The 25672-nt window shown below is 38.9% G+C and overlaps 1 protein-coding gene across 1 annotated transcript in view; it reads right to left on the bottom strand.

Annotated features, from left to right (window-relative positions):
• The window catches only part of KCNH5 (potassium voltage-gated channel subfamily H member 5), a 303474-nt gene that overhangs the window by 256809 nt on the left and 20993 nt on the right, over nucleotides 1-25672 (bottom strand). The window contains exon 2 of the mRNA XM_047079822.1: nucleotides 19240-19363. Within this exon, the coding sequence (XP_046935778.1) occupies nucleotides 19240-19363 (124 nt within the window). The remainder of the gene's footprint in view (nucleotides 1-19239; nucleotides 19364-25672) is intronic.

Below are 25672 nucleotides of genomic sequence, written 5' to 3'. Positions count from 1 at the left end.
CGTATCACATAGTTTCAACTTGCATGGTCTTTTTTATCCTCCCATACAACAAGGAAACGTGAAGACTCCATGTGACAACATAATGCACAAGCATTCTCATCAGTTCTTCTCATCAATTAAGACAGGTGCAGGTAGGAGGGGCCAACATGGCCGAGAAGTAGGGGGATCCATACTTCCCACGTCTCTAAAACAAAGAAGTGCTGAAGCCAAAGGACTTTGAACCCCAAGAGTCTGGGAGGAAAAGAGACTGAATCTACCAGGAAGAAGCCAGCACAACTTGAGAGACCATAGGTAGGCGATTGCTAACTGGGGGAGATAAAACGGGCCGCGTAGGCACGAAGGGGGCAGGGAGGGGGGGCTGGGGGGGTGGGTTCCCTTCTGCGGAGACGAAGAGAAAGAGCGGCTAGGGAAGTTCAGAACTGTATCTGGACAAGAGAAAAACCTCGGACTGGGACCGAGAGGGAACCCATCTCTAACTGCAGGGATTTCTTCAGACTGGGGCCGGCTCCCTGTTCACGTACCTGGGGAGGAGGGGAGCCAGCCCTGGGCTGGTGGTAGATCAGGGGCACTGTCTGCCGTAGGAGAAAGCGGTCCCCTCCCTGGAGGGCAGCGCGGTAGGACAAAGCCTGCCACGTCTGCCACCCCCAGGCTCAGTGGCCTCCAGGGCACAGTCCGCAGCAGGAAAGAGCAACCCCCTTCCTGGAGTGCTGTGGGAAAAGACAAAGCCGGCCTGCATCTGCCACCCCCAGGGGTCGGTGGCACAGTCTGCAGAGGAAGAGGCGGTCCTCCCTGAAGCACGGTGGCACAGACAAAGCGAGCCAGGGCCACACTTCCGCCGCTGAGAGGCGTTTCCCCAGCGCCAGAGTGCGCGGAGCCGGTCTTTGAATCCTAGCCAAGCGCAGGGTCAGGGGAGTTGGCAGAGCGAGAAGGACCGCGCCGTCTGTACCCGCGGCACAGTGAAGACGACTCAAGTGGAGTCCAGCGGGTCTGTGGAGAAGAGAATGGGGGACCACCGCCATTTTCCCTCCACCGCCACCACCAGGGCGGGGCCTCAGGGATGGGTCTGCAGGGGCCCACCGTGGAGGCGGGACCAGCCTACACCAAACCACGCCCCTCAGTGAGGCGGGACCAGCCTACACCAAACCACGCCCCTCAGCACTGGGTAACTGCACATCCTCTGGAGCCAGACGGACCCTGTTTAACCAGACGGACAGCTCCTCTAGAGAAGCGCTGCAGCATTGCCTGGATTAATTCTAGGTCAACTCTGGATATATAGATATAGTCTACCCACCCCCCCCCCATTTCTCCTCCTTATCTCTTCCCTCCTCTAGGCTGGTTACTCTGGTTATTGGTTTGTCTAAACAGACATATTTCATCCATTCTCTTGATACATGCTCTACACCTCCTTCTTTACTTTCCTTTCTCTCTCTGGAATAATGAAGCCATATAGTTTCTCTGTCTGGATAACTCTATCTTCATTTCTTTTTCCCCACCTCCTTCCTCACTTTCCTTTCTCTCTCTCAGGATTAAGCCTTTTAGTCTCTCTGCCTGGTCAATGTTTATTTTTCCTCCCCGCCCCCCCCCCCCCAGCCATTTCTCTCTTTGTATGTGTTTGTCCATCAGCACCACTTCCACCCTGTCCTTTACTTGTGGCTGGTGTTTCTGGTTTTTTGCTTTTGATTGTTTTTAGTTTTTTGCTTTTTTTGTTTTTATTTGTTTTATGTTTGTGTGTTTGCATGCTTTTGTTTCCTGTTTGTCTATCTGTTTTCTTTTACAGGGCTATTCCAAGGAACAAATCAAAGCACATCTGGTGGAGGGTCCAAAACATCACTACAAGTAGGGAAATAAAATAACCAAAGTCACAACAACAGCGAGCAAGTAACACTCTCCAAAAAACACCTCCTGAAGGGCCAGGCCCTGGACGGTGTATGACCCTCCTTTAATATAGCAGTGCTCGCAGGTGCAGAGCACACAACAAACTTTTAAAACTCTTAAGGACAGAAAACTAACCAAAATGACGAAACAGAAGAATTCTCCTCAAAAGAAATTCCAGGAAGAAGTGACAGCTAAAGAATTGATCAAAACAGATTTAAGCAATATAACGGAACAAGAATTTAGAATAATAGTCATAAAATTAATCGCTGGGCTTGAAAAAAGCATAGAGGACAGTGGAAAATCTATTGCTACAGAGATCAAGGGACTAAGAAATAGTCATGAGGAGCTAAAAAAATGCTATAAATGAGGTGCAAAATAAAATGGAGGGGGCCACAGCATGAATTGAAGAGGCAGAGGGGTGAATAGGTAAATTAAAGGATAAAATTATGGAAAAAGAGGAAGCTGAGAAAAAGAGAGATACAAAAATCCAGGATTAGAAGGGGAAAATTAGAGAACTAAGTGATGCAAACGGAACAGTATCCATATCATAGGAATTCCAGAAGAAGAGAGCGAAAGGGGCTGAAGGTGTAGTTGAACAAATCATAGCTGAGAACTTCCCCGATCTGGGGAAGTAAACAGGCATTGAAATCCAAGAGGCACAGAGAACCCCTTTCAGACATAATTTGAATTGATCTTCTGCACAACATATCATAGTGAAACTGGCAAAATACAAGGATAAAGAGGAATTCTGAAAGAAGCTAGGGATAAATGGGCCTTAACTAATACAAAGGTAGAAACATAAGGATAGTAGCAGACCTATCTACTGAAACTTGGCAGGCCAGAAAGGAATGGCAGGAAATCTTCAATATGATTAGCAGAAAAAATATGCAGCCAAGAATCCTTTATCCAGCAAGTCTGTCATTCAGAATAGAAGGAGAGATAATGGTTTTCCCAAACAAACAAAAACTGAAGGAATTCATCACCACTAAACCAACCCTACAAGAGATCCTAAGGGGGACTCTGTGAGTGAAATGTTGCAAGGACCACAAAGTATCAGAGACATCACTACAAGCATGAAACCTACAGATAACACAATGACTTTAAACCCGTATCTTTGGACAATAACACTGAATGTAAATGGACTAAATGCTCCAACCAAAAGACATAGGTTATCAGAATGGAAAAAAAAAAAAAAAACAAGATTCATCTATTTGCTGTCTACAAGAGACTCATTTTAGACCTGAGGACACCTTCAGATTGAAAGTGAGGAGATGGAGAACTACCTATCATGTTACTGCAAGTAAAAAGAAAGCTAGAGTAGCCATACTTATATCAGACAAATTAGGCTTTAAATTAAAGGCTGTAACAAGAGATAAAAAAGGGAATTATATAATAATTACAGGGTCTATCCATCAGGAAGAGCTAACAATTATAAATGTCTATGCATTGAATTTGAAAGCACTCAAATATATAAAACAATCACAAACATAAGCAACGTTACTGATAAGAATGTGGTAATTGCAGGGCACTTTAATACTCCACTTACAACAACTGGATAGATCATCTAGACAGAATCAGTAAAGAAACAATGGCCCTGAACAATACATTGGACCAGATGGACTTGACAGATATATTTAGAATTATGCATCCCAAAGCAAGAGAGTGTACCTTCTTCTCAAATACACATGGAACATTCTCCAAGATAGATCACATACAGGGTCACAAAACAGCCCTCAATAAATATAAAAGAATTGAGATGATACCATGCACACTTTCAGATCACAATGCTATGAAACTTGAAATCAACCACAGGAAAAAGTCTGGAAAACCTCCAAAAGCATGGAGGTTAAAGAACATCCTACTAAAGAATGAATGGGTCAACCAGACAATTAGAGAAGAAATTTAAAAATATATGGAAACAAATGAAAATGAACATACAACAACCTAAACCCTTTGGGATGCAGCAAACCCTTTGGGATGTCCTAAGAGGAAAATACATTGCAATCCAGGCCTATCTCAAGAAACAAGAAAAATCCCAAATATAAAATCTAACAGCACACCTAAAGGAACTAGAAACAGAACAGCAAAGATACCCCAAACCCAGCAGAAGAAGAGAAATAATAAAGAATAGAGCAGAAATAAACCATATAGAATCCAAAAAAAAAAAAAAAAAAAAAAAAAAACACACCAGTAAAACAGATAAATGAAACCAAGAGTTGGTTTTTTGAAAAAATAAACAAAATTGATAAACCACTAACCAGGCTTCTCAAAAAGGAAAGAGAGAGGACCTAAATAGATAAAATCACGAATAAAAATGGAATTATTACAACCAATCCCTCAGAAATACAGGCAATTATCAGAGAATACTATGAAAAATTATATGCCAACAAACTGGACAACCTGGAAGAAATGGACAAATTCCTAAACACCCACACACTACCAAACTCAAACAGTAAGAAATAGAAAATTTGAACAGACCCATAACTAGTGAAGAAATTGAATCAGTTATTAAAAATAAGAGTCCAGGACCAGATGGCTTCCCTGGGGAATTCTACCAGACATTTAAAACAGAGTTAATATCTATCCTTCTCAAGCTGTTCCAAAAAATAGAAAGGGAAGGAAACCTTCCAGACGCATTCTATGGAGCCAGCATTACTTTGATACCCAAACCGGACAGAGACCCAGCAAAAAAAGAAAACTACAGGCCAATGTCCCTGATGAATATGGATGTAAAAATTCTCAACACGATACTAGCAAATCAAATTCATCAGCATATAAAAAGAATTATTCACCATGATCAAGTGCGATTCATTCCTGTGCTGCAGGGTTGATTCGATATTCACAAATCAATCAATGTGATACATCACATTAATAAAAGAAAAGATAAGAACCATATGATCCTGTCAATAGATGCATAAAAAACATTTGACAAAATACAGCATCCTTTCTTAATAAAATCCTTCAAGAAAGTTGGGATAGACGGAACATACTTAAACATCATAAAAGCCATTTATGAAAAGCCCACAGCTAATATCATTCTCAATGGGGAGAAACTGAGAGCTTTCCCCTTGAGATCAGGAACACGACAGGAATGTCCACTTTCACTGCTGTTGTTTAACATAGTGTTGGAAGTCCTAGCATCAGCAATCAAACAACAAAATGAAATTAAAGGCATTAAAATTGGCAAAGATGAAGTCAAACTTTCACTTTTCACAGACGACATGATACTCTACATGGTAAACCTAACAGACTCCACCAAAAGTCTGCTAGAACTGTTACATGACTTCAGCAAAGTCTCAGGATACAAAATTAATGTACAGAAATTAGTTGCATTTTTATATACCAATAATGAAGCAACAGAAAGAGAAATAAAGAAACTGATCCTATTCACAATTGCACCAAGAATCATAAAATACCTAGGCATAAACCTAACCAAAGATGTAAAAGATCTGTATGCTGAAAACTATAGAAAGCTTATGAAGGAAACTGAAGAAGAAACAAAAAAATGGAAAAACATTCCATGCTCATGGATTGGAAGAATAAATATTGTTAAAATGTCAATACTACCCAAAGCAATCTACACATTCAATGCAATCCCAATCAAAATTGCACCAGCATTCTTCTCAAAGCTAGAACAAACAATCCTAAAATTTTTATGGAACCACAAAAAGACCCCAAATAGCCAAAGTAATATTGAAGAAGAAAACCAAAGCGGGAGGCATCACAATCCCAGACTTTAGCCTCTACTACAAAGCTATAATCATCAAGACAGTATGGTATTGGCACAAAAACAGACACATAGACCAATGGAATAGAATAGAGAACCCAGAATTGGACCCACAAATGTATGGCCAACTAATCTTTGACAAAGCAGGAAAGAATATCCAATGGAAAAAAGACAGTCTCTTTAACAAATGGTGCCCAGAGAACTGGATGGCAACATGCAGAAGAATTAAACTAGACCACTTTCTTACACCATACACAAAAATAAAACTCTAAATGGATGAAGGACCTGAATGTGAGACAGGAAACCATCAAAACCCTAGAGGAGAAAGCAGGAAAAAAACCCTTTGACCTCAGCACAGCAATTTCTTACTCAACACATCTCCAAAGGCAAGGGAATTAAAAGCAAAAATGAACTGTTGGGACCTCATCAAGATAAAAACCTTTTGCACTGCAAAGGAAACAATCAACAAAACTAAAAGGCAACCGATGGAATGGGAAAAGATATTTGCAAATGACATAACAGACAAAGGGTTAGTATCCAAAATCTATAAAGAACTCACCAAACTCCACACCCAAAAAACAAATAATCCAGTGAAGAAATGGGCAGAAGACATGAATAGACACTTTTCTAAAGAAAACATCCAGATGGTCAACAGACACATGAAAAGATGCTCAACATCACTCCTCATCGGGGAAATCCAAATCAAAACCACACTGAGATACCACCTCATGCTGGTCAGAGTGGATAAAATGAACAAATCAGGAGACCATAGATGCTGGCAAGGATGTGGAGAAATGGGAACCCTCTTGCAATGTTGGTGGGAATGCAAACTGGTAAAGCCACTCTGGAGAAGTGTGGAGGTTCCTCAAAAAACTAAAAATAGACCTACCCTATGACCCAGCAATAGCACTGCTAGGAATTTACCCAAGGGATACAGGAGTGCTGATGCATAGGGGCACTTGTACCCCAATGTTCATAGCAGCACTCTCAACAATAGCCAAATTATGGAAAGAGCCTAAATGTCCACCAACTGACAAATGGATAAAGATGTGGTTTGTATATACAATGGAATACTTCTTGGCAATGAGAAAGAATGAAATCTGGTCATTTGTAGCAACATGGATGGAACTGGAAGGTATTGTGCTAAGTGAAATAAGTCAGGCAGAGAAAGACAGATACCATATGTTTTTATTCATATGTGGATCCTGAGAAACTTAACAGAAGACCAGGGGGGAGAGGAAGGGGAAAAAAAGTTACAGAGAGGGAGGGAGGCAAACCATAAGAGACTCTTAAATACTGAGAACAAACTGAGGGTTGATGGGAGGTGGGGGAGAGGGGAAAGTGGGTGATGTGCATTGAGGAGGGCACCTGTTGGGATGAGCACTGGGTTTTGTATGGAAACCAATTTGACAATAAATTATATTTAATTAAAAAAAAAAGATAGGTGCAGGTATGGGAGCCCCTGGGGGCTCAGTCAGTTAAGTGTCCAACTTTGGCTCAAGTCATGATCTTACGGAGTTTGAACCCTGCATCGGGTTCTGTGCTGTCAGCTCAGAGCCTGGAGATTGCTTTAGATTCTGTGTCTCCCTCTCTCTCTGCTCCACCCCCACTCATGCTCTGTCTCTCTCTGTCTCTCAAAAAATGAATAAACGTTAAAATTTAAAGATAGGTGCAGATATGGCTCATGGGAGGAAAATAATGGTGAGAAATTGAAGGAGACACACACTGTTGCCATGGTTATGGGGAACATACAAAACATAAATTAAAAAGTGAAATTTTACATGCCACAAAAATTTCCTAATGTTTGAAATTATCCACTTTTCTAAGCGAATTTCACCAAAAGTCTGAAAATCTACAAAATAGAACTCAGTCAAGGACTACAAGCCTCTAAAACTCTACTCTGATGGTTTCACGATCTTTAGCTGTGCATCTGGTTCTAGATACACAGTCCTACTAGTTAGCATAGTTGTCCAGATCATTTAGTCCACCAGGAGAGAATATGTGGCACTTCCAGATACCTTGAATAAGTTTTTTGAAGGTCCATGTATATCTTTGTTATTGTTTTTCATCCAGTTTCAATGACTTAGCATATTGGCCAGAGGCTGATCCGAGTGTGATAGAGACTAAAGCTTATACAATTTTAGGGACCCTCTTTAAAGAAAAAATAACATAAAATTATAAAACAAAATTAGGTACAGAGCTTTGAAAGACTTCCACTCAAGTGAGGGCCCCTGAAGGTTAAGATTCATGATCTTCATGGGAAATCTGGCCCTGAATGTATCAATCTAGAAAATTTATAACATGAAAAGCATAGTTGGATAGCAAGATCCAGAAAAACTAGAAGATCCCATAGGAATGCCGTATCAGAACCAGAAATTACAGAGTGATGGCCCATCTTATGATAATACTAACCTAGGCAACTAGAATTCTAGAAACTAAGAAATGAAAGGAAATGGATGAGGTTTACCAAAGACTGCCCAGTCTGCATTCTGCATTTTCAAAAAAGAATTTTCATTGTCATCATAATAGTAAGTTAAGCAAGAGAATCTCACAATAAAATGGCAGATTCTAACTCCATAATCTCGGTGTCAGACTCACATAGAAAGCTCTCAGAGCCTACCTGTAAGACAGCATTGAAAAGCCATTGCTTGGGGCGCCTGGGTGGCGCAGTCGGTTAAGCGTCCGACTTCAGCCAGGTCACGATCTCGCGGTCTGTGAGTTCGAGCCCCGCGTCAGGCTCTGGGCTGATGGCTCCGAGCCTGGAGCCTGTTTCCGATTCTGTGTCTCCCTCTCTCTCTGCCCCTCCCCCGTTCATGCTCTGTCTCTCTCTGTCCCAAATAAATAAATAAACGTTGAAAAAAAAATTTAAAAAAAAAAAAGAAAAGCCATTGCTTCCACCAAAGACTAAACTCTGCCTCGTGAGAATTTTGTGAAAATCTCTTGAAGGCATTACTGTGAAACTAGAATTAAAGAGCACAAAGACACCCTCCTTCCCCTCCAGAAATTAAGACACTAGTTTAATACTGTTAATATTTTTTATAGGGTGAACTTTTTAAATCAACCAGGTTTTTTTTAATTGACTGTGATTTTTAATCTAAAAACTCCTTAATAGAGGGAAAAAAAAAAAAAAAAACATTGGGTTTCCTGAGTGGATCAGTCGGTTAAGTGTCTGACTCCTGACTTTGGTTCATATCATGATCTCACAGTCATGAGATCAAGCCCTACATCAGGCTTGGGGATCCTGCTTGGGAATCTCTCTCTCCCCTTCTTTCTGCCCCTCCCCCACTTATGCACACGCACATGCAAAATAAATAGATAAACATTAAAAAAAAGAATGAAAGAAAACATTTAAAAAACAGAAAAAAAGTTAAGATAATTAAGGCAACTAAATGTTTATGGTCTTATAAAGAAAGAAAAAACCATTTAACTCTTGTTAGTAAATGTCAGAGCTCTATGGTTCAATAAAATAAAACACAATATCCGCAATTGGCCAACAGAAAAACATTTAAAAAAGAAAGTGTCTATAATATACCAAGCAATTAAAATAAAAATTTTGAAAAATCAACTCTAATAGGTTTTAAAAATAAGTGACAACTCAAAATTCCAAAATTCTTGGAAATTGATGTGATAATACCACTTAATAACAAATAAAACACAAGTCTGATTCAGTGAAAATTCTAAAGATGAAAACAAGCAACTTTTTAACATTTATTTTTGAGACAGAGAGAGAGAGAGCATGAACAGGGGAGAGTCAGAGAAAGAGGGAGACACAGAATCTGAAACAGGCTCCAGGCTGTGAGCTGTCAGCACAGAGCCTGACGTGGGGCTCGAACCCACGGACCGCGAGATCATGACCTGAGCTGAAGTCGGATGCTTAAGTGACTGAGCCACCCAGGTGCTCCACAACTTTCTAAGTAAAGTCCAAAAACTCTATAATGTATTCTTCACTAATTTAGCCGTTTTAGCAGTAAAATTGCCTGTCATAATAAAGGCACTTGAAGAAAAAAAAATCCTAGATTATTACTTTCTGAATACTTTCTTAAAGTTAGTCTTCTATTTTGTTATATTTTTCACTCACATTTTTCATTTTATGTTTATTAAACCACATATTTCCAGTGACAGAACACATATTTGAAGTGGTAAAATTCAGCAATTAACTAATAAAAAATATTTCAAAACAAACTATAAGGAATGTCTGAAATGTATTATCCATTCTTCCAATGAAAGGACATATTTCCATCTGAAGTTGCCCAAACTGACTAAATCAGTGCTTCCACAAAGTCTACAGGAATATGGCACATTTGTTTATTTGCTTGGCTATTTTACACGTAAATGTTGAGTGTCTTTATCAAGGTTTCCAGCAGCCTGACTCCGGATGACTAAAGCTCAATTCAGTCTTTGAATGGTTAATGGAATCTGAAGGAAACCAAGATTCAGAAATGGTAATCCTCAGGCTTTTGAAACTATATACCTATATCGTAATTTTACACATTTCTTGCGTATATACTCCAGGAATATATAATGGGAATACAGAAAAACATTTCAGAACTTCAAGCTGCTCTCTCAGACAGAATGCCAAGCTTCCCTTACAGTAATTATACATGACTACTACAAGTGCACTGTTACCTTATTGAAAAGAAAAGAAAATTAGATGCACAGATGCTATCTGTCTCCATTATAATATTGAGTGATCATGATATAACAGAAGACCACTGCACCATTTACAAACTGCATAATTCATGGGCAAATCATATAATTGCTTGGACTCTCAGTTTCCTCATCAGTAAAATGATGATAATGTTCATATACCTCAGAGGGTGAGGGCTTTAAAAGGATAATGCACATGCAGTTGCAAATTATAATGTGCTATACACTGCCTGAATTATTACTGGAAATGCCCCCTATGGGTGGGGTTAGAAGAAAGCTCCTCCAGCCCTAGCCCCAACCCCACTACTCTCTAGCTCCTCTATAATTCTAGAACAGGGGTTGGGCCATGCTTGCTAATGGGCAGGGTCACTGTATCTTAAAGGGATACATATATCATTTTGTGTGTCTTCTTTCTTTGTGAGCCGAAGAGGGTGAAATATAAATCCATTCAGGACCTGCTCCTGAATAATCTTGCCACTTTTCTTGCCACATGATAAACCGGTGATAAAATTTGGTCTTAGGATAGGAAGAAGTTTTCCTGAGGTCTGGCCTAGGCTATATCCAGCAGGCCTGAGCATTCAGCAGTATACCTTTCATGTCTTTCCTGCCCTAGCAAATTTCTAAGGTGATGTAGGTTTGCTTTACAGCAGGATTTACTTATTCTTGGATCCTTTATTCTGCCAGCAAAAGCTCACAACAAGCCTCATTATGATACCTACCAGCAAGAATGGCTATAAGTGTTGACAGATTTCCAGGAGAGACAGGAACCTCACAAACAAAAAAAAATATATAACCTATTCATGAGTTCTGCCAATCTATCTTAATCTGCTAATGGTCAACGATGTTCCTGGACTAAAATGCCATATTCAGTCACCACAAAAAGGATAATATTATTTATAGGCTGTAATTCACAACCTAGGATAGCTTCATCACAGAAACCACACAGATTGACTTACTGCAGTGGGTAAATGTGGTCTCTAGCTCGGAATCAGCCACAAGAATAAAATTATCACAAAAGTTAATGGGAGAATGACCTCAAATAGTCAAAGAATCAAAAAGAAGCCTGAGAGAGAGGGAGTAAGGAGGAAATTTTAGAAACAAATAACACAGCTTTCAAAATCTGAAAGAGGTAATTTTAAAATAAATCAAGGAGTTACTTTATACAGTGAATCATAACCAAAAGGTTTCACAGCCCATTAATTTATAGGTGTTTAAGAAGATTTAGATAGAGTCATAGTGGTAGATCCATGGTGTGTAACTAATGGAAACTAGGGATGGCACTGGACATCTAACCTTTGGAGTGTGACGTCCCTGAGGCACCTCTGCTCTCCAACACTTTCCCTCAGTGCCACCGTGTGAATCAGAGCCCTCAGCCAAATGTCACCACACCAAGTGGCATCCCTCATGTGTACTGTGCTCTGGCTGGCTGAAAGGACCCTGTGCTAATGAAACTCCTTGTGAAGTACATCCAATAAAGTGCCTCTTAATTGTTTCATTGTCTAATTTGATGGCTTGGGTAATGGATTATTAATGAGCCTTCCAGAAAAAAAATGTATTTGAAAGTATCTATCTACTCCAATCCTCCGTACCTGTATGATTGCTCTTCTCACCTCTCTAAAAACAGCACAGCTCTGAGGTGCCTGGGTGGCTCCGTCGCTTAAGCATCTGACTCTTGATTTCAGCTCAGTCATGATCTCATGGTTGGGAAGTCTGAGCCCCACATTAAGCTCTGTGCTGACAGTGCAGAGCCCCCTTGGGATTCTCACTCTCCTTCTCTGTCCCTTTCCTCACCCCCTCCCCCGACTCAAAATAAATAAACACTTAAAAAATAAAAATAAATGGGGCGCCTGGGTGGCGCAGTCGGTTAAGCGTCCGACTTCAGCCAGGTCACCATCTCGCGGTCCGTGAGTTCGAGCCCCGCGTCGGGCTCTGGGCTGATGGCTCAGAGCCTGGAGCCTGCTTCTGATTCTGTGTCTCCCTCTCTCTCTGCCCCTCCCCCGTACATGCTCTGTCTCTCTCTGTCCCAAAAATAAATAAACGTTGAAAAAAAAAATTAAAAAAAATAAAAATAAAAAAAAATAAAAATAAAAACAAACAAGAACAGAGGGATTTTTAAAAATCTCAGGTTAATCAAAGGTAAAATGCTAAAGTGATTTCTACCCTACTTATGATAGTATGTTTTGATGCCTTCAACCAACGTCAGGACTTCCTGGGGGTCATGAGATAAGATCAGATGCTACTAAATGCCATTCCCCCAAAACCTACAATCACCTTTAAATATGCAGTATGTTTTGTGTCCTTCAATAAATAGCAAAATAGCCCAAAGGCTTGGAAATGCAATTATTAGACAATGAAATGGACTAGATTTGAAATTCCTGGTAATCCTCAAGTATCATAAGAATGTTTTTGAAATTTTAGCCAAAACAAAATGAGATGGTACATAGGACATATCACATTTTTTTAAAGTTTATTTATTTACTTTGAGAGAGAGAGAGAGAGAACGTGAGCAGGTGAGGGGCAGAGAGAGAGAGAAAGAGAGAATCCCAAGCAGGCTCTGCTCTGTCAGTGCGGAGTCCTACTCGGGGCTCGAACTCCCAAACAGTTAGATCATGACCTGAGTTGAAATCAAGAGTCAGACGCTTAACAGACTGAGCCATCCAGGCGCCCCACCACACAGCACATGTTTAAAAATAGAAATGTAGATGCTATTGTGAAATACAAGGATTGAGGAAAATGGTAATACTCCTTCATGGCTGCTGAGAGAGGAAACAGAAAGGTACTCTGGACAGCCATCTGGCAGCAGTTAATTTACAAATTCGGCATACATTCTACTCTCCGGCAACACTACTTCTGGGTGTGGAGACAAACAATTTCTCACACGGGGCCACAAGAAGATGTGTACGAAGATATTTGTTGTTGAATGTAGCAAAATGTCAGAAGTTCGAGTTCACAACTGCTAGAATAGATAATAAAACAGAAGGCTGTGAAGACATTTAGGCACTATACAGCGTCAGACATAATGAAAGAGATTGTTATATGGCAACATAAAAACCTCTCAATAACAAAAGGTTGAGTGAAACAGTAAGAAACTACCAATCTTACTGCATGGTATGACTTATGTAGATTTTAAAAACAAACACACACAAAGTAACATCACTTCAAGAATATACTTATTTAATAAACAAACAGAAGATGGATCCGAAAGACACCCAATAAACATGCTACAATGAATAGCTATGGAAAAGGAAGGGGGTGGAATGAAGGGGAAAGGAAATCAAAGACAAGAAAAAGAAATAAAATAAAAGGGAGCCTTTGCCCAGAAGGATCACAATACTATGGGAGAAACTGAGGAGTATGTTTAGTTTAGTAGTTAATTTGTTGCACCTGGTCTAATGGGAGACTGAGAAGGACAAAGAGAAATAAGAAAGCAGAAGAACTAAATATTAGCTTCTTGATATTGCAAAATCACAATGAACAGTTTTTCATTTTCTCAAACAATTCATGTTTGATTATTTTAAAATACTTTAATCCATCTAATGAAAGCTGTATAAAAAGATGATTTATTGTTTCAGCATATAAAATGACGTATATTTTCTTCACAAACGGATGCCCACTGACTTGTAGTTTCTTATTCTGTTACATTTGCCTAACATTTGTCATTATGAAACTCAGTACAATTCTTTGAAATATTTGCAAGGCTATCCTCAGTATCGAGTTATCTCCAACTGGAATTCAGTGATTCCAAACTCTATAATAACTTTTAGCATTAACAATGTGTTTCTAAATGTGTATATAATTTTTGCCTTTCCTTCTCGTTTCTTTGTGTGTAATATTCAAAGGCTTTTATAGATTTATACTGGAAATAGAAAAAAGCCATATGTAAAAAAAAATCAGAATCATAATACAGATACTGTTCTGTAACCTTTTTGTTGTTGTTGTTGGTTGATTGGTTGGTCAGTTCATTTTTTTTACTTAAAAAATATGTTGTTAGCTTCTTTCAGTGTCTTATCCTTCCAACATATGATTTAGAAAGTTTGGCTTTGCCATAATATTTTTTAACAAACCTACAACTGGACATTTTAACTATTTCCAGGACTTCATTCTTCTAAAAAATGCTGCAGTAAACATAAAATGAGTAGAGTTTAATTTTTTAAAGGGACAAAGAAGTTTAGAAGCAGAGTACATTAAAATCAACTATGCCTATAAGAAAACCTGATAAGGCTCAAATATCATCTGCTCATATATCAGATGCTAGTCTTCATTGTTCCACGAAGGCATTAAGCTGGTTGCGATTTCTAGGTTAGCAAAACACATAGGGTGTTTCATGCAATCAAGTAATAATTGTTTACATAAGAATATTACTTTGAGGGGCCCCTGGGTGGTTCAGTCCGTTAAGCGTCCGTGTCTTAATCTCGGCTCAGGTCATGATCTCAGGGTTGGTGGGATTGAGCCCCACCTGAGGCTCTGCACTGACAGCACAAGACTGATTGGGATTCTCTCTCTGCCCGTCCCCTGCTTGGTCTCTATCTCTCAAAACAAAATTTTTTTTAAAAAGAAAGTTATTTAAGGGGTGCCTGGGTGTCTGTTGCTCTCCCTCTCTCTCTCTCAAAAAAAAGTGAATAGACATTAAAAAAAATTTTTTAAGTTCTTTTCTAAAAGAGAATATTATCATTTTGAAAATGCCATGTCTAACAACAGTGAAGAAAGAAGAGCTGGGGGGAGGTTTGCATACTTCTTCCCACAGTGAAAAAGCATAACCCAATCCAAAGCCCTCTGCTCTCTTACCACCTCGAATACCATAACTCTTGGGAGCACAGAAGCACGTGAGACCTGGGTTAGGGTTTGTTGCAAAGTGAGCCATCTAATTCAGCAAAGACAAATGCAAAACACTGAGCTGTGTCCTTAGTGCGTACAAAAGTGAAGGAGATGAAATGCCTACCTTAAAGGCACTTATAATCTGACACTGGTGGCAGGAGTTAAAAAGCTATTCTTCTACGGGAGAGAATATGCTGCAACCATTTGTTTTAATAAACCCTTTTGTAGGACAGACCTCACATGCCAAAGAAAACAGGATAAAAGTGGAGGCAGATACGTGGAATCAAAGACAGATGGGTACAGGACTTTACAATATATTCAGATACGAAGAGCAATATGTCTCTAAAATGACAAAAGCAATAGCGATGAAACCCCAAGGGATAAGGAAAGCTAGTTGAAGGCCAGATGATGATGCCAAATAATGAACCAAAAGGGAGTCAGAGGAGCAAAACCACATCTCATTGAGGGAATCATAAATAACTTCAGGTAGAAAATGGCATCTGAAACAGGCATGACATAATGATGGGATGTCCACAGTCCAAAAAGAGGAAATGGGCATGAGAGCATCTACAGTCCCTGGAACTCTCTATAGAGCCTGTTCCACAAGTAACGTCTACCATAAAACTAACCTTTTCCTAACAAGCCTGCTGAGACATAAGGGAACAGAGAAGCTCAATACAGACCTCAACCTCCCAGAACTTAAAACACACACCTTAGTGCAATGGCATCCTAGGAGCTCACACTCATCCAGTGGATGAAAAAGGCATGAAGACATCAGTGCTACCAAACGCAGTCTCTCAGTGGGGGGGAAGGGGAGCAGTTTTCCATCACTCTTGCTTACCAATTTCAGACCTGGGAGTGAAGACCGAATGTGAAAATAACTTTAGAGAGAAAAAAGATTGTAGGGACAAGATAAGTGAAGGAAGAAGTTTGAACAGATTATTTCTCAAACCTGGCTAAACTCAGAATCATCTGAGCCGATGGTTAAAGGTACTGGTACCTGTTCCTACCTCCCACCTCAGGTGATGCTGATTCAGTAGGTGATTCCCAGAGGTGAGGTCTGGGAATCTATGTTACACAAAATCCCTCCAAATGATTCCTACATGTAGTCAGGTTTACACTCACTGGTATAAGATGAATCCCTGGCTTCCTTGAAGATGCAGAATATATATACATACATATATATATATATATATATATATATATATATATATGTATGTATATATATATAGTGTATTGTATATGTTTTTAGCATAAATATACAGGAAAAACAGGTAAAGAAATCCCTGTATTTCCCCGGGCCAGTCCCTTAACATAACCCTCCCTCAATTTTCTTTTGTGAAAAACAAAGGATGTGGAGTAGACAATAATTCAAATCCCTTATAGTTCCAAAGTAACATGATTTCGGTGCTTTGTTAAGTGAGAACTTTGAAGAGAAATTATCTCCAGTAAAAAACATCCCATCTGGCCTTACTGAAATACTGTGAAAAAGTTTTAGGATCTAAATTGGTTCTCTTTATAGAATTTCCCTTCTTTTATACGACCTTTTTTTTTTCATAATACTCTCTTTAAACTCACAAATATTGCATATTTTAGAAAGAATTGTAATAAATAATATAAATGCCAGATTCTGTTTTACATAAGCCAAACAAAATAGCAAGTTACAATGTATCAACATTACCAAGTAGATGTGATTTACTCAAGATGTAAAAACTTCATTTTGACGTTCTTTAATTTTTTTTTCATGTTTACTTATTTTTGAGAGACAGAGAGTGAACAGGGCAGAGAAAGAGGGAGACGCAGAATCCGAAGCGGGTTCCAGGCTCGGTGCCCCTCGATGTTCTTTAAATGTTCCTGAATTATGTCCTACTGGGTTGGGGGCCGTTTACTCTACTCTGTTCAAGACAGTTTTAGCAGCTCAAGAAGTGCTGATGCCATCAGTGGTTGCCTGATACGGGACGCTCCTTTGATCACTCAGTACCTGAGAATAATTCATGGCTCATTGTAAGTATTCAAAAACTATTTCTTGAAAGAATTAGTAGATTTACAGATATGGGAAAATCTTTTTCTTTGCACAAGTTCTCCCCAGTGGCTCTTAAACTATATGTTTGCATTAACAATTTAGTCTCCTTAATATTCTAATACAGTTTCCTGCTTTTGTACTGTCCTACAGTTTTTGTTTGTGAGTGTAGACAGATTCTAGCACCAATGGGGGAGGATGGGTGGCAACAAGCCTCCACACCAACAAACAATTCTTGGGACACCAGCTGGTTGTATCACCAGCTAGACCCCAAGACCTGACCTTTACTGCCCACCTGCTTATATGCACCGAACTTTGTCCCACATTTTTCCTTAAGCTTTTCTTTCCAGCTTATCTCTTAACTCCGGCAAATGGAAAGTGAAACCACCCTACTAGTGACAGCCACTGCCCTGACAAGACCTCCAGCAGCCGGGACGGCCTAGAGCATTTAAGCTTAACCTCAGACTCACACCTGCACAGATGGACCATGGAGTGACCTCTAGAATGACCGACAACTACATTTAGCTCATTATAGTATAAAATCTCCACCCAAGGAGGACCACAAGGCTCATCTACATAACATACAACGTGTGGACAGGCATGTTTCCTTAAGACGCATGCACGATGTTATGCCTGCTTCTACATACAATGACAAGGCTTCCCTGTCTAAATACTCATCCTAATCCTAAATAAAAGGAATCCATTCACCCTTGCTCTGGGGAGGCTTTGGAAGCCATTCCCCCGTATCTCCTTATTTGCTGCGAATAAAGTTTTGTTTGCATGACAACTCCATCAGGTAGTTTCTGACTCACCAAGGAGCAAACTCATGTTGGTTCAGTTACAGTTGTCCTACAATTCAACTCAATTCCGACACTACCTGGAGATGCAGCATAAGATTCAGTCCTACAAGACCACCCCCCACCCCCCAACTCCAGACACCAATTGAAAGCACAGGTTGGTACCTGTATTTCGGACCTACTGGCTACAGACTGGACGTTTCCGCAACCTTCGTGGGTTTGTTTAATTTGCTAGAGCAGCACACAGAGCTCAGAGAAATCTTTTCTTTACTAGATCACTGGTTTACTATAAAAGGATATAACTCAGGAACAGCCAGACCAAAGAGATAGATGCACAGGCAAGGTATGGTGGAAAAACAGAGTGCCATCTCCAGGTGCGCTGCTCTCCCAGGCCCTCCACACGCTCACCAACCCTGTCCTTTTGTGTGCTTGTGGCTGCTACACTACACAGTCCAGACTGATTAAATCCCTGACCATTGGCAATTAATTCAGCTTCAGGGCCATCCCTTCCCTAGAGGCTGAGAAGTTGAGGAGCAGGAGTACTGAAAGTTTCCACCCTCCTAGCACCTAGATGGTTCCCATGGCAACAGCCTCCACACTAAGGTTACTTAAGGGCCTTCCGAAAGTCGCCATTAACATAACAAAAGACACTTTTATTTCTCTGATCACAGAAAATTCCAAGAGTTTTAAGAGACCTGTGCCAGGAACTGTGTCAGATACCAAATATATATTTCCTATTATAAACCACAACATCACAGTGAGTCTAAGACAGGAGCTTCCCCTTATCTGGGGAGGATATGTTCCAAGACCCTCTCCCAAACCCCTCCCCCAACCCCTGTGGATGCCTGGAATTGCAGATAGTACCTAACACTGTATAAACTGGTTTTTCCCTAGACATACATACCTATGATAAAGTTTAACTTATAAATTAGGCACAGGGAGAGATCAACAACAGTAATAATAGAATAGAACGATTATAACAATATACTGTAATAAAAGTTATATGAACGTGGTCTATCTCTCTCCCAAAACACCTTATTATATTGTACTCACCTTTCTTGTGATGATTTGAGATGAGAAAATGCCTATATAATGAGATGAAGTGAGGTGAATGACATTGGCATCTGGAGGTAGTGTTAGGCTACTCTGGACGTGACATTGCATCAGAAGGAGGAGCATCTGCTTCTGAAAGTAGTTAACTGGGGGTAATACACCATGGGAAGCACGAAACCACGGGAAACAAAACCTCAGGAAGGAAAACCAGGGACAAGCGGGGGACTCCTGCAAGTGTAGCCATGAATCACAGTCAACATTTAGTTACACTTCAGAGAAGATTCCTGAGCTCTTCTAGGACCTACCTGCAAGTGCTGCTTTTCTGCATGACGTCAGCTCGATGATAGCCAGAGAGTTTGCAAAAACCGTCATTACTATAAACTACTGGCCAATCCACAATCTGGGCGTTTCCCAGTAAGAAACTCGATTCTAAAGAAGAAAGAAGGAAAAGGAAGTTTTTTATCTGCATTTAACAATGTACTTCTTTCAAGGAAATGAAAAGACAAATTCATAGATAGACCAACGCAACAATGGTTTGTTATGGTACAAATAACAAAACCTATTCTGGAGATTGACATAGTCAGTTCAGTGTGATTATCAAATGAGATCTGCAATAAGTACAAGATTTGCATACAAACAAAAACCCCATTGAAGAGAAGCCAGTTTATAATACCTCTTTGCATTCAAGTATATTCTAAGCTATGAAGAACAAGTATGATTAATATTAAATAAAAGTTAGTGACTATAATAATTACACAGATTAATTTATTAAGACGAGGGCTACAGTCACTTCTCCACAGACTAAAAAAAAGAACTTGATAATATTGAAGCAAACTTGTATGACTCCTCCAAAAATTCTATTATAATTTTGACATATAATTTTGTCCATGAGATTGATCTTGAGAAGTCTAATTTAAAATAACAGAAGAGTCTTTTTTTAAATAAAATTATTCAAAGATATTCTTTTCAACCACATTTTACACAGAATTTGGAAACTATCATCATTCTAAATAAAAGGAACATCTCTGATCTATTTTACATAGAGAAGTGGTTTTGCATTAGGTATAAAAATTAATACAAAAATAATATCTTTTGGTATCAACCTTGCTTGAAAATCTAACAGTTTTAGGCAGCACCTTTAGCAATTTTGTAAATCAGATGATAAATATGTTAACATTATAGTGAAACAAAATTAGAATAATATTAAAATATAGAAATAAAATATTTTTTAATGTTTATTATTCATTTTTGAGAGAAAGACACAGAGTGAGAATAGGGGAGCAGCAGAGAGAGAGAGGCAAACACAGAATCCGAAGCAGCTCCAGGCTCCGAGCTGTCAGCACAGAGCCTGACACGGAACTAGAACTCACAAACCGTGAGATCATGACCTGAGCTGAAGATGGATGCTTCACCGACTGAGCCACCCAGGCACCCCTAAAATATTATTTTTAAAATAAATATTTTAAAAGAGTAAATTTTAGGGGCATCTGGGTGGCTCAGGCAGTTAGGCATCCGACTCTGGATTTCAGCTCAGGTCATGATCTCAGGGTTTGTGAGATCGAGCCCTGCGTTGGTCTCTATGCTGACTGTGTGGAGCCTGCTTGGGATTCTCTATGTCTCTCTTTCCCTCTCTCTCTCTGCCTCCCCACCCCCCAGCTCATGCTCACGCTCTCTCTCTCTCTCTCTCAAAAATAAATAAACATTGAAAAATAAATAAATAACTAAAATAAAAAGAGTACATTTTTAAGGGAATACTATAACTCAAAAATTCAAAATATCTGCTAAAGAAATCTCTTTTGAACTCATATTCAAAATAGCATACTAAAAAGAGAAATTAACTTATGATTTTAAGACTTTAAGCTTAGGGGCACCTGGGTGGCTCAGTTAAACATTGACTTCAGCTTGGGACATGATCTCATAGTTTATGGGTTTAAGCCCTGCACTGAGCTCCCCACTGACAGTGCAGAGCCTGCTTAGGATTCTCTCTCTTCTCCCTCTCTCTCTGTCCCTCCCCCACATGCACTCACTCTCTCTCTCTCTCTCTCTCTCTCTCTCTCTTGCTCTCTCTCAAAACAAAAAAAATAAACTTAAAAAAATAAATAATAAAGACATAGACAAGTTGAAAGTGAAAGTGTGGGGAACATACACTACACAAACACTAAGCATAAGAAACCCAATATGGCTATATTAATGCAAAAGACAAGAATAATAGAGATTAAAAGGAACAATTAATAATAGCAAAAGGGCCAATTCATTAGGAAGAAATAACAGTCTCAATTGTATATAAAAGTATGTATACAAAAGTAATGAAAGAGCTTCAAAATACATGAAGGATAAAAATGACATAACAAAAAAGGAGAATTCAACAATTTCACAATAAAAATGGAATGTTTACTCTCTCCCGCATCAACTGGCAGAACAACCAGCTGTAAAAATGATTGAGGATATAGAATAATTAAACACTATCAACACTATCAACTAACTCTAGCTAACTGACATTCATAGAACACTCTACAGAATGCTACAGAATACACATTTTTCTCTAGTGCACGTGTAACTTTTACCCAGACAGATCTGATTTTGAGCCACAAAAATGAAGTCAATAAATTTCAAAATATGGAAATCACAGAGTATATAGTCTCACCTCAAAGCAATTAAATTAGGAATGAGGTGGGTTTTTTTTAATTATCTAAAAAAATCTACACTATTGGATATTACCCAATTCCTTTCTAGACTGGGTCTAGAAGAAAAAATAGGTCAAAGAAGAAATCAAAAGAAATTTAGAGGATATTTTTAACTGGAGGTTAATGAAGTAACAACACATCAAAGTTTGTGGGATACACTTGAAGCAATACTTAGGGAGAAATTTCTCATTTTAAATGTTTATATTTTTAAAAGATGAAAGTTTTAAAATCAGTTATCTAAACTTTTATATGAAGAAATTAGAAAAGCTATTACGCCCAAATTAAGTATGAGGAAACAAAGATCAGAATGCAGATCAATAAAATAGAAAGTATTCAAAGAAAAGTGAAACTTGAGGCGCCTGGGTGGCTCAGTTGGCTGAGCGTCCGACTTCAGCTCGGGCCATGATCTCACAGTCTGTGAGTTCGAGCCCCACGTCGGGCTCTGTGCTGACAGCTCGGAGCCCGGGGCCTGTTTCAGATTCCGTGTCTCCCTCTTTCTGACCCTCCCCCATTCATGCTCTGTCTCTCTCTGTCTCAAAAATAAATAAACGTTAAAAAAAATTTTTTTAAAAAAGAAAAGTGAACCTTGACAAAGTCAAAATTAATTCTTTGGAAACATTAATAAAAATGATAAACCCCTAACAAGTCTGATAATTTAAAAAAGAAAGAGAACGAGAGAGCGAAAACACAAGTTACCAACATTAAGAATAAAAGAGAAGGCATCACTGGATATATTACAGATAGCTAATGATAATAAAGGTATAGTGCAAACAATTTTTTGCCAATTAATTTTAAAACTTTGATGAACAAAATTTCTGAATAAGAAAAACACCTTAAAAAGCACAAAAAGAAATGGAAAATCTTAATACTTGCTATCTATTAAAAAAAAAAAAAAAAACTAGCCCAGAAGGCTCCAGACTCAGTGAAATCCTTCAAATATTTTATTTATTTATTTATTTATTTTTGAGAGAGAGACAGAGTGTGAGCAGGGGAGGGGCAGAGAGAGAGAGGAGACACAATTTAAAGCAGGCTCGAGGCTCTGAGCTGTCAGCACAGAGCCCAATGTGTGGCTCGAACTCACAAACGGGGAGACAATGACCTGAGCTTAAGTCGGACATTTAACTGACTGAGCCCCATAGGGGCCCCCTTCAAATATTTAAATAAGACATAATACAAATATTACACACTCTGTCAGAAAGTATAGGAGGAAATATTTCTTAACTTTTTTTAATTTATTTTTTTATTAAATATAGTTTATTGTCAAATTGGTTTCCATACAACACCCAGTGCTCATCCCAACAGGTGCCCTCCTCAATGCCCATCACCCACTTTCCCCTCTCCCCCACCTCCCATCAACCTTCAGTTGGTTCTCAGTATTTAAGAGTCTCTTATGGTTTGCCTCCGTCTCTCTGTAACTTTTTTCCCTCTTCCCCTCCCCTTGGTCTTCTGTTAAGTTTCTCAGGATCCACATATGAATAAAAACATATGGTATCTGTCTTTCTCTGCCTGACTTATTTCACTTAGCATAACACCCTCCAGTTTCATCCACGTTGCCACAAATGGCCAGATTTCATTCTTTCTCATTGCCAAATAGTATTCCATTGTATATACAAACCACATCCTCTTTATCCATTTGTCAGTTGGGGGACATTTAGGCTCTTTCCATAATTTGGCTATTGTTGAAAGTGCTGCTATAAACATTGGGGTACAAGTGCTCCTATGAATCAACACTCTTGTATCCTGTATCTTAACTTGTTTTATGAGGTCAGCATTATCATAACACCAAAATCTGACAATGGCTGTTAAAAAAAGATTACTGACAAACAGAGCTTAGGAATGTGGCTGCAAAACTCCAGAAGAAAATATTGGCAAATAGAATTCAGCAATATATATATAATAACCAAGTAGGGTTTGTCTCATGAATGTAAGGCTGATTTATCATTATGAAATCAATCAATGTAATCCATCACATCAATAGAATAAAAGAAAAAAATCATACGATTGTTTCTCAATAGATGCAAAAAAAAAAGCATTTGACAAAACTCACACTCGTTCATGATTAAAATCTCTGAGCAACCTTGGAAAAAAAGGAAACTTCCTCAAACCGACAGATGATGCCTACTAAAAAATCTATAGCTAACATTATTCTTAAGGGTGGAATACTGAATAACTCCCCCCTTAAGATCAGGAAAATGTCAGGGATGTATATTCTCAATGCTTACATTCAACATTTTATTGGTGGCCCAACTAGTGAAATAAGGCAAAAAAAAAAGTAAAAGGGAAAAAACACAAAAGATACAAATATTGGAAAGGAAGATATAATGACTTTCTATTTGCAGGTGGCATGATTGTTTACAGAGAAAGTCCTAAGGAATATTTAAAGGAACATCTAAAATTAATAAGTGAATGTAGTGAGGCTCCTGGGTGGCTAGTCGCTTAAGCATCCAACTTCAGTTCAGGTCATGATTTCATAGTTTGTGACTTCGAGCTTGGTATCAGGTTCTGTGCTGACAGCTCAGAGCCTGGACCCTGCTTTGGATTCTGTATCTTCTTCTCTCTCTCTCTGCCCCTTCTCTGCTTGTGCTCTCATTCTCTCTCTCCACCCTCCCTCAGAAATAAATAAACATTAAAAAAATAGTAATAAGTGAATTTAGTAAGGTTGCAGGAAATAAAGTCAATATAACAGTTAATTTTGTTTCTATATACTAGTATTAGACAGTTGCAAAGTGAAAAACAATTTCACTTAGAAGGATATCAAATACTTAGAAATAAATTTAACGAAAGATGTGCAAGGCCTCTAGAATGAACACTAAAAAAATTCTCCTTAGTTAAATTAAAGGACACTTAAACAAATGGAGAGCTACGCCATGTTCATGAATTGAAAGACTGGATATTTTTTCAGACATCAACTCTCTGCAAATTGATCTATAGATTCAATATAATCCCAGTGAAAACAGTAGTTGACAAAGTAATCATAAAATATTATGAAAATATGAATTACCAAAAATAATCCAAAATAAAATCTGAAAAAGAAGAACCAAGCTGGGAAAACATACAACCAATAAAGCAAATTAAAAAGTTCAGAGATAGACCCTCACAAAAATGGTCCACTGGTTTTTTGCATAGATGCCAAAGCAGTTCAATGGGTAAAGAAAAGTCTCTTCAATGAACTCGGCTAAAACAACTGTATGTCCACATGAACAAAAGTTGAACCATCACTGCTACGTCACACCACACACACACACACACACACACACACACACCAATTTAAAGTGGGTGATAGACGTAAATACAAAGGTGAAAACTAAAAGGAAAACACAGAAAAAAAAATATTTGCAACTTTAAGGAAGACAAGAATGTCTTAGATAAGACTCCTATAGCAATCACTGTAAAAGAAAGTGTTAATAAATACATTAGACACCATCAAATTAAAATCAAGTGCTCATTCAAAGACATTTTCAAAAAAAAAAAGGAAAGGAAATCCACTAAGAAAATATTTACAATACAGATACCTGAGAAACAACTCCTATCCAGGACATACCAAAAAAATCCTACAAGAGGACAAATGACCCAGTGAACAACATGGGCACATAACTCGAACAGACATTTCACTAAAGAAGATAAACAATGACCAATAACCACAAGAATAAGATGCTCACCATCATCAGGCAGCAGGGAAATACAAATTAAAAGCACAATTGGGGCGCCTGGGTGGCGCAGTCGGTTAAGCGTCCGACTTCAGCCAGGTCACGATCTCGCAGTCCGTGAGTTCGAGCCCCGCGTCAGGCTCTGGGCTGATGGCTCAGAGCCTGGAGCCTGTTTCCGATTCTGTGTCTCCCTCTCTCTCTGCCCCTCCCCCGTTCATGCTCTGTCTCTCTCTGTCCCAAAAATAAATAAACGTTGAAAAAAAAAAAATTTTTAAAAATTAAAAAAAAAAAAAGCACAATGATGCATCACTCAACCACTAGAGTGGCTGTAAAGGCTAATAGGACAAAATGTTGATGAGAGTGTGAAACAACTGGAACTCTTTATAAAATACTAATGAGAATAGAAA

This window comes from Lynx rufus, unplaced genomic scaffold, assembly GCF_022079265.1.
Source record: "Lynx rufus isolate CCGP_SWC_20201006 ecotype Redwood Valley unplaced genomic scaffold, mLynRuf1.p SCAF_17, whole genome shotgun sequence".
Classification (NCBI taxonomy): Eukaryota; Metazoa; Chordata; class Mammalia; order Carnivora; family Felidae; genus Lynx; species Lynx rufus.
The sequence above is the reverse complement of the archived record's forward strand: the minus strand, read 5'-3'. Positions and strand labels throughout refer to the sequence as shown.